The sequence below is a fragment of the Notothenia rossii genome, assembly GCF_949606895.1.
Source record: "Notothenia rossii genome assembly, contig: scaffold_381, whole genome shotgun sequence".
NCBI lineage: Eukaryota > Metazoa > Chordata > Actinopteri > Perciformes > Nototheniidae > Notothenia > Notothenia rossii.
This window is the reverse complement of record NW_027640289.1, coordinates 24,252-34,382: the sequence shown is the minus strand read 5'-3', so window position 1 is coordinate 34,382 and position 10,131 is coordinate 24,252. Positions and strand designations below refer to the sequence as shown.

General features: G+C 41.5%; 1 protein-coding gene across 1 annotated transcript in view; it reads left to right on the top strand.

The window, feature by feature from the left end:
- The first annotated feature begins 714 nt into the window (after positions 1-714).
- LOC307026841 (inositol 1,4,5-trisphosphate-gated calcium channel ITPR1-like) overlaps positions 715-10,131 on the top strand; it is a 32,390-nt gene continuing 22,973 nt past the window's right edge. Inside the window, exons 1-4 of the mRNA XM_079694979.1 lie at positions 715-831; positions 1,928-1,963; positions 7,672-7,707; positions 10,024-10,071. Of these exons, the coding sequence (XP_079551105.1) occupies positions 799-831; positions 1,928-1,963; positions 7,672-7,707; positions 10,024-10,071 (153 nt within the window). The 5' untranslated portion in view covers positions 715-798. The remainder of the gene's footprint in view (positions 832-1,927; positions 1,964-7,671; positions 7,708-10,023; positions 10,072-10,131) is intronic.

The window sequence follows — 10,131 nt, the reverse complement described above, 5'->3', positions numbered from 1 at the left end:
ATCACTTAGACGCAAAATGTAAATTAATAACTCAAATAAAACTCCAAACTTCTTTAATTGTGTTCTCTTTTAGTTTTAAACCTGATGTTTATAAGCTTCTTAGTTTTAGCAACAGTCTTTAAATATACACAACTTTATAATAAAATGGACACATTTACCTTTTTCTAGACTAAACACAGGTATGATCCTAAGTTAAAAACATATGAGGTTATCATGAGGTTGTTAACATCACAGTTTATCAGTGGATTTTCGCTGTGACTACCGGTACTTGTAAACAGCCTGTTTCCTGACGGACACAGCGTTGACTCCGGTCAGGTAGAGACCGGTCTCCAGTCAGCACCGCTGCAGACTCGCTGTTTGAGGGCTTGATAGCCCACTCCCCCTCCACACCGCTCCACACTGCTCCACACTGCTCCACACTCGTTGCTTTGGAACAGCACTTAATATGGCGGACCCTCCTCGCGACCGTGCAAACGGAGGGGGAGTGTGTAGGGGTAGGGTGTAAGGGTAGGGTGTAAGGGGTGATTTGGGATTGGGCCTTAATCACTTGGTCACTTTCACTCATATACATGTTTTTAAAATGTCACGACCTCATGCTCCAAATCTGTTGTTTTGGGCTAACACAAGATCAGTGTATGATGACAGATATCGGCCAAAATATTGAAATTGTGTGTTTTTAACGATTGTTAACGTACTTTTCTTTCTCTTTTCCTGACCAGGCTGATCAAACACACCAAGCAGCTGCTGGAGGAGAACGAGGAGCGCCTGTGCATCAAAGTGCTGCAGACACTGAGGGAAATGATGACGAAAGACCGGGGCTATGGGGAAAAGGTACAATACCCTCTGTGTTCCTGTTCTTCATCATCTGCTTGTAGTCATGGCCTAGATTCTCCCCCCCACATGAGATAAAAGACTTCACAGGATAGACAGTGTCCCTCTGTCCCACTGCACCAAGCATTTTAGAAGACATAAGATCAGAAAAGCTGTAAAAAATAAAGGTAGAAACTGAGCTCTCCTTGGTTGCCTCTGGAGCCTGGACACAAAAAAGATCCATACGTAAGTTTTAAAGTCACTGCAGCAGGTCAGGTATTAATCCTACCGGTGTGTGTCCAGCTTTATATTTAGCAAACACTGGTCAATATTTAATAAACAAGACCATCCCCTCATTGCTTTCTTCCTTAAGGAACTTTTAAAACATGAAATCTATTGAAGTAACTCGTATCAACATCTTCACCAACAGTCACATCAAGCATGCCTTACACTAATGTTACCTAGCATTCATTGATTACTAATGACCTCATTAGCTACTAATGGAACTAATGTGTATTTGATGAAACCCTCAGCCTGCTTGTTTAATCTTCAAAGCAACATGTTTTTATTGATTGAAGGCTGAGATGGGAGCGCCTGTATACGACAACTTTTGTTGTTGCAGCTTTATGACATAAAGAAAAAAACAGACACATAAGAAAAGATCTCCGCATTTATTTAATGACTGTGTGTTGAGTTTTACCATCACCTCAAATGCTTCATAAGTCAGAATACTTTATTTATCCCAGGGGAAATTGGGTTTGTACGGTTGCTCCATTTCAAATTAAATAAAGACTAAATCAATAAAATATTATAAACATGAATGGTTAAAGTATAATCTCCAATAAAATAGGAAATAACATATTTAAATAAACAAAAACACTGAAAGTAAAATATTTTCACATTTATAGTACAATATATATGGCCTTAAAGGTCATGTGTTATTTCAAGACTGTAAAACAGTGTTTACTGTATGCATATATTCACATGCTTTCTTCTCGACTAACTTTACGTTGTGCTTGTGTTTGTGTCACGCTTCACATTTGCACTCTGGTGACCGAGCTTTCACTCACTAACCCGCCGCACTAACTCTCTGCTCCCTATACCTCTTCTCTTGCAGCTGATTGCCTTTGATGATGAGATGGATGTGGCTGAGGTTGATCATTTTACTTACTACTGTGACGTACTTTAGACTTGTCTCCCACTAACACCATGTTTGTGCTGCGATAGACCTTTTAGTCTGTCTGTGGCTCTTAGAGTCGCCCCTTGTTAACACCCATTTTAAAACGTAGCATACTGATAGCATGTCAAGCTAACGTTGTCCGTTGTGCCTGTACAGTATATGGCAATGTACTTACTTGTAATGGAGTGCACTTCTTAGAGAAGAAGTAACTTTTAGAATAAGATTATTTTAATGAAAATGTCTGGAGACTTTACAATAATACTGCATTTTACCAACTGACATTAGGTATTCGTAGAAGAACAGTTTTACAGATTGACCATTACTTCTCCTATATGCAGCTAAGATTGCTCATCACAAATGGTGTGAGACTTTTGGGCCTTGAAGTTTCCGTGAAACAAAGGGGGACAATTTCTCCTTGCATTCTTTTCAATTGTCACACTGTCACATACTTTGCTCACACTTGGTCACATTTAAGATATGTGTAGCTTCTCAGTCACATTACATGAACACAGCAATAGGTTACGCCATCTTATACTCTTCAAATAGACACGAACATCCACTAGAACGGATAACACTTTGGTGATCAAAGTGACGTTTTTGGATGTTTTTGGACATGTAAATGCTAATATGGAAAATGTCCCACAAGTGTCCATTATGATACAATTATGCAGTTGTGATTTTTTGGACGGACATGAATATGAACTGCAACTGTTGGGCCCTGTGGTCAACATGTCAAGTTCGTTTTGCCAAGATACTGCACCCTAAACACTCCCTATAGCATCTCCTACTGTGTGTGTGTGAATGTTTCTCACTCCTGATCAACAGGTGCCATCTTGTATGGAAGCCTCTGCGTCTGCATGAACGATGACTTGTGTTGTTAAAGCCTTTTGAGTGGTCACTTGGACCAAAAAGCTCCTATAAATGCAAACCATTTACAACCGTGAGGCGGTAATCTAGTTCATTATTGACTCTGTCTTGATTTGATCATCTCTGATATCATTATTTTAATTGCTCAACATCAATAAGATGTTTCTATATTGCTTGTCACCTAATCTACATGCCACACAGCCCCTTTTATGATGGATGGTGGCCCTTTGCCACCATTACAAGAGCAGGTGTGAGTGTATATATAGCTGGGGATTCTCCATCAAACAGATCATAACACACTGAGCAGTGTGTGGAGTGGTGTGTATGTCATGTTGGAGCATTGCAAAAATATGTGTGTGGCCATGACTTCTGGCCTTAAAGAAGCGGATTAAACCGGTTTTCTGTTTATGATAGGGAGGAGATGTTAGGGGATTTTGGGTGTGTCTGCAGAGGAACCGTATCTCACGCCTCAATGGTGACAAATACCATTGGATGGAACAAATCCCACACACTTCTATTCATAGTTTGTTGGGGGGTTGTGTTTAGAAAAAAGATATTTTTTCAATTCCTAATTAAAACGTTATAACTACCAGTAGATTGTCAAATTGTTAGGGTTCTGTAAAAGTCACAAAGATGTTAAAATAAATTGTCCATGCTTCCGTTTCCTCATTTAAATAGCTTCAGTTCTCTTTATTCATACCACTAGTTATTCCACTCACCTTTAGCTTGCGCTTCTATTGGCTAGCGCTCAAACACATTGTACGTGATAGACGGGGGTACGGACATCTCTAAGCAACTGACAAATAAAAACATGGTCAGCGAGCTAACCGATCAGAGCAGACTCAGCTCTGGTTTCACACAGAGGGTGAAAAGAGGTGCTGCAGCACAGGCAGTATGAGAAAGATAAAGGGCTTTTTGAACATTAAAGAATGTAAACATGTGACAGTAGAGACACTAAATACAAATATGAAACCTGAACATTAGCATAATAGGACCCCTTTAAGATAGCCACTAGCCTTTAGACCAATTCTAGGTTTTTAGATGAGAACTCAGAGAAGCTATGGAAACAACTAGTGAGGAAGCATGTGAACAGATTCATCTCGATGACGACAGATATTTAATATAGTTAAATACTCGGAAAAAAGTTTGTGGACATTGTGTTGGGATTCTTTTGCTAACTGTAAAGTGTTCTTGATAGTAAATCAGTAAATAGATCCAAACTAAAAGCACGTATTGTCAGACCAGGAGAATCTGTACCAGCAGGAGACGGTACACTTAAACAAAAGCATGGTGAGTGCGAGGGAAGTCAACACGACGCTGGTTCTGGAAATGTGGAAATTGTCGGAAAAGGGTCTTTCCAGAGTTGCCAGGAAGCGATATGCTCTCAGTTTCTCTATTATGTCTCTCGGTCTCATTCTCCCTCCTTCCCTCCCCCCTTTTAAAAATGCTGTAGCGATGGAAATCCCCAGATTCCACAAAAACAGGGCTGTTCTCAGAGACCAGCTCTTTGTCTAGCCAACTCCTCCCATATGCATCCTAAGTATTTACACATACTCCCTCGCTCGCCTCCCCAGCACATGCTGCATGTCACTCATTCCAACTTATATTAACAGCAGCGCACATTACAGTTCCCCTGACAGACAAACAGAGAGACACACAGGCAGGCCAAAACCTCAACTTCCTCCAAGATAAACTGCTATGATAGCTGTTATGTAACCCCAGCATTTAGCCTGCTGCTGCTCCCTGACCCACCATAACACACCCACTCAAAGGTCTCGAGGAATGAGTGCAGCTGTCAGTTTCACTACTCTTTGACAGACCCCATCAGTGTGTGTGTGTGTGTGTGTGTGTGTGTGTGTGTGTGTGTGTGTGTGTGTGTGTGTGTGTGTGTGTGTGTGTGTGTGTGTGTGTGTGTGTGTGTGTGTGTGTGTGTGTGTGTGTGTGTGTGTGTGTGTGTGTGTGTGTGTGTGTGTGTGTGTGTGTGTGTGTGTGTGTGTGTGTGTGTGTGTGTGTGTGTGTGTGTGTGTGTGTGTGTGTGTGTGTGTGTTCCCCCCGATTAGCAGAGGTTATCTCATTCCTCCAGAAATAGAAGGGCGATAAAATGTGAGCCCGGGGAAAACAAGGCACGACCCGGCCTGCCACCCTCGTTGTCAGGCCTGATCATATCCCTCGCTGCATGTATTAGTGTGTTTTCTTCACGTGAATGTGAGATCCGTTGTTTGCGAGAAGACAGGAGGTCGCAGGGGTCAGATGGAGATGATGCCCCATGTTCTCACAATGTAATGCTGCTTGCTGAGCACGTAACACATACATGCAGTCACCGTTATATAAGGGGCTATTTCTATGCCTGTGTGTTTCACAAGCTCTCCCTCTATCTGTGTTTATCTACTCATTATCCCGACCAGATATTATTTGTTTAACTGGAGATTTCTAGATAACCAGTTCCTCTTGTGCATATTTCTGACCACATCCGCACACCGCTCCTTTGACACATATTATTCCTCGAGCCATTTTTCTCTTCTACTTTCTGGCCTTGTCTAACCTCGCCGGTACACAACATATCCAGCTGCCACTCCCATCACTCACTCTGCCAACCTGCCCTCGGATAGACTCTGCTTGTCCTGGTTTATCCTCCTGTGGTTGAAGCCAGGAGACTCTGAGCTGTTGTTTCCTTTCCCGATCAACAGGGGGAGCTGCCGATGCGCCTCACCAACACACAGCGCTGTCCCAGTTTCCTTCACTTAATGCTGCACGATTCTTGGGCTCCAGCCAGCTCTCAGGAAGCAGTTACATAAGAGCCAAAGATTGTTTCCCCCTTTTTTTTTTTTTTCCCCCTTCTCCGTTTTCCTGGAAATTTAAACTCTCCACTGATGTGTAACGTTCAGTGGTTATTGGCTATAAAAGTGTAGCTGAGATATCTTCCAGGAGACGGTAGCATGGTGGACTTCAACTTAGGCATGGGAAAGTTGGGGCTTTATTTTGGGTGGTGTGTGTGGGCACCTCAGCAAACATACCAGCTGTTAATTGTTTAGGTCTGCTTCTGTTACAGGCCAATGTTATACTGTCAGCAGAGTGGTATACAAAACTAGCCCCTTCCCGCGAGGTCTGACTGATTATGAACAGTCCATTCCTGCTATGACTTCTCAGTGAGGTGAGGTGAAGCAGTGTGTCTGTTTTGGGATATGAGTTAAGGCTCTCAGTAATCACAATGTAAACAGAGGAGCTCCCTGAGGAAAGTGCAACATCCCCTGATGATGATTATACAGATTCTTCTGGTCAGTGAGATAATATGACCTTAACTGCCTCCTGTTTTTCCGCAAATGCCCTGAATCCCACTGTGTTTACATGACCTTGGAGGTTTTATCACACATTCTGGGAAAGCAAAACCAGTGGAACTGTTGCTGACAGTTTTTAGGTTAAGCCATCCAGCTGAAGCACGTTGTTTAAGCGGCCAAAAGGAGCACAAGCAAGCTGTTGACAGTGGTTAACAGAGCTAATTAGATCAGGTTTCACATATTGCCCTTATTTTTTTTCCACCAAGGGTTCCATTTTTAACTGAATTAGATGAGGATAGCGGCGGTGTCAAAAATAGCTTTGGTTGCATGCATGAAACATTCTCACATCACCTTTTTTTCTGTGGAAATCTGTGTTGACGTAAAGTGGGCTTGATGGAGGGAAATTCCTGTCCAGTTGCACAATGAATCAGCATAAACCATCATGACTGGGTTTCAGAGGGAGACGTTGCGTATGTCCAATTGAGGTTGCATGTTTGTTATTTAGTTTGTGACAATAGATGATATCTCTAGAGTCTAGACTAGTGAGGTTTTAATTTGTGTGTGTGTATATTAAGGATTTCTATAAACTGCTTTAACTGTAATCTGAATGTATAGGCAATCATCCAATTTTATTTTATATTTAATTAACTCAATCTGTGAATTATGTTCTTTAATTTATGCTTGATTATTATAATTGAAAAAAATGTGTTTATACTATATAACAGTCTTGCCATTACCTACAATCCACACAGTTAAATATTTAAAGTTCAACCTATTTTTACTAAATAGGTTTATTGTTTATTTGTTCCAGTCGTTTAGCAAATGTACTGACAATCATTCAGTTGTATAACCCATTGCAGCTCATATCGTTCAAGGATACAATGTACTTATACTTTCTTTTGTTTACAGTTTGAACCCTTATGAGTGCCCATAATCTGCTTGATCAAAATGAACTCTGGTGTTTCCTTAAGATCAACCAACATGCACACAGAGATAAATGTACATATCAGCATACCGATGAGTGTGCATTTTCTTGTCATGCAGAGTGACAGACCGCCAAGCTTTGCAACAGGATGTTAATAGTGAACCACAGATTACTAAACACAGTGTAGCATTGTAGTCAAAAGCCTATAGTGTGGTGAAGGTCAAAACAGTGGTTCTGCTTTCTTGCTGCTAAAGGTTAACGCTGCTCATCATCCATGCTGTCCAATTAGACTAGCTCCATAAAAACAAGAGACGCTGAAATAAAATCATTGTCTACATACTGTAAGCAATCCATTATCCACAAGGTCTTGGAAATCAACATGTTTTTGTACTTTTTCTGTCCCCCCCTGGCTCTTTAAGTCACACACACATGTGCAGTTGTGCATGTGACTGGCAATCTTAGCGAGCATCAGAAAGCCACACATAGAAAATAAGGACCATTTAGGGACAAGAGGTTTGTTTTTAAGGAAGTTACTATTCATTGGAAGATGAAGCAACATGACTAATTCAACATCTTCAAACTCTGACTATCATCATCCTTTTATTTCCAATTAGCTGGCACCTCCACCCGAGCCTGAAGTCCCTGCCGAGGTGTGTTAAAGACCCCTACTAGCCTGTTGACTGCTAATATGGGTCCCATATGTACTTCATCCCATTACCCCCATGTTCAGTGTTACATGTAGCGCATGTTGTACTTTCTGAAAATCCTTATTAGTGAAACCAGTGGCCTTTTAGGACCTGCAGTAAGATTTCTGAGCACACTTGGGTACTGGCCAAAACACTGATGTGACATTACATCATAATCCTTTATTGAGAATATTATTTTTGTTCGTAATATTACTTCATTTTATTTGAAGTATTGGCTAGCTTACTGTTTGCAAATTATTTGTGAATAATGGATTAGATAATGCAGATCTATTCCATGTAGCTAAGTTTCAGCTAACTTGGCTTAGCTATGGTTACAGTTAGCTAGTTGACTTCCTCTTGACTAGAAAACAATTGTTAGTTGTACACCTTTTGTAAAATCAATACCTGTCATGGGTCATGTTAGCTGTGAAGTTGTTTAGCAAGCTACACAAAACACTCAAATAGTATTTCACTAGTGATAACGTTAGCAAGCTAAGCCAGATAGCTGTTACTTAGCTACAATACATTGCCTTTGCATTGTTTGCTTTGTAGTGTTACCTGATGAAGTTTTTTGCAAACAGTAAGTTAGACAATTTAATATTAAAAGGATTAGCTGATGTTGTGTACTCAAGAAAGTATCTCTACGGTAGCTGCACATTGTTGGCGCTATTGGAAAGCTACATTTAGGCCAGTAATTGGGAGTGTGCAGTAACTTTGTATCCTTTACGGCCCGTCCACACACAGGCATGAAAAAAATCTTGAAAAATCTTGATGCTGGGTGTGTCTGAAATTGGCGATTTTTTGCAAGCAACGCGACAAACAACCAATCACATGAATCTCCCGCCCCCGACATACAAAGCAATAGCAATGTTAAAACGAAGTAAACTGGATATAAACTCCCCAAACAGGCAAAAAACCTACCAGTTTCACCCACTGTCTCTGCCGCCTCCCTCCATGCCTGGTTCCTCCGGTTTGTATCCCGGTAAATAGTTCCGGTCGTAAAGAACCGGGTGATTTGCTACCGTAATATCTCGTTTGGAATATGAGGAAATGAACTGCGGTCTGGCTCTCCCAGCTTGCACGCGGTTTGATTGGCTAGCGCTTGCACTGGCGGGATTTGCATAAACGGGATTTGATTGGCTGATGCCAGCTTCGCAAGCATTGGGAGCTTCAAAAGTTGAACATTGCTCAACTTTTGATGCTCACGATGCTTGCGAAGCCATGCTCCGCTCCCCACAATGCAGTTCGGCGAAGATTACAAATCTTCTACGTCACCCCATTCAAGTGAATGGGCGAAGCTTTGAAAGATTTTTTTCATGCCTGTGTGTGGACGGGCTGTTAGAGTTGCTGGGAAATCTTTCATATACAGTATATCCTTCTTCAGTCTGTGAGGGAAGGTCTCAGATTTTAAGTGAATGTACTTAAAATCACAAACCCATTGATACATGTGAATTGTTACAGCACTTCATCTCTTTATAGATAAGTCACATCCCATCACTATGTAATACCTCTTCTTCTGAGGGCCCTCTCATACTAACCACTCCCTCTGTGTAGCTTCAATGATGCTACTTATCGGCCCTTGTATGTGAGACGCCTCCCACTTGTCCACGTATCATTTTCCCCTCTCCTTCCTGCTTCTCGTTCATTTTTCCTCGCACCTCTTGGTTTTTGAATAATTTCCAGTTTTCTGACCTTTTCTCAGTGGGGTGGGAGGGGGGGGGGGTTGAAGACATGGGTGAGGTGTTTTTCCATGCCAGATTGGTGCTTACAGTGTGTGTCAGCAACTCATGGCTCCATTATGTAACCTCTCATGGCTTGTGTTTCACCCCCTCTGGCACTTTGTCACGCTCTTATGTAAATAATGTTGGCTCTTTCGCCTGTAAAGTAATGAAGGACACTCTACAGTGGGCTGCAATGTTTGCATTTCCCCACACTGGACTGTCAAGAGTGGTCATCTACAAAGTTGAGGAAAAATGACATCCAAATGTAATATTTAACTAATAAATACATAGGTATAGGATGTTTTAGAATAAATGTCAGTCCTTTCTTGCATGAAGCCTTGCATGAGTTTGACTCGCCCTCGCATCTTCCCTGACACAACCACTTCCCTTTTAACTGCACGATTTAATTTGTTTCCTGCATGCTAGTGAAGTTAAACTAATTTGCACTGTATTAACACCCTATTTTGTTTTCTAATTTCTTTCCCAAATTTCCTTTTCCTGCCTTTTTTTTTTCTTTCTTACATTTTATTGCTTTCTGCTAACTCACCTCACCTTTAAGGAGCTTGATCCCAACCAGCCCCAGAAGCAACTGGAGGATCAAAGGAGGGTAGGTACTAACGTTTGGTTTGCTGTGGTCCGCTGCAGGCCAACAACTGACTGACTGTTG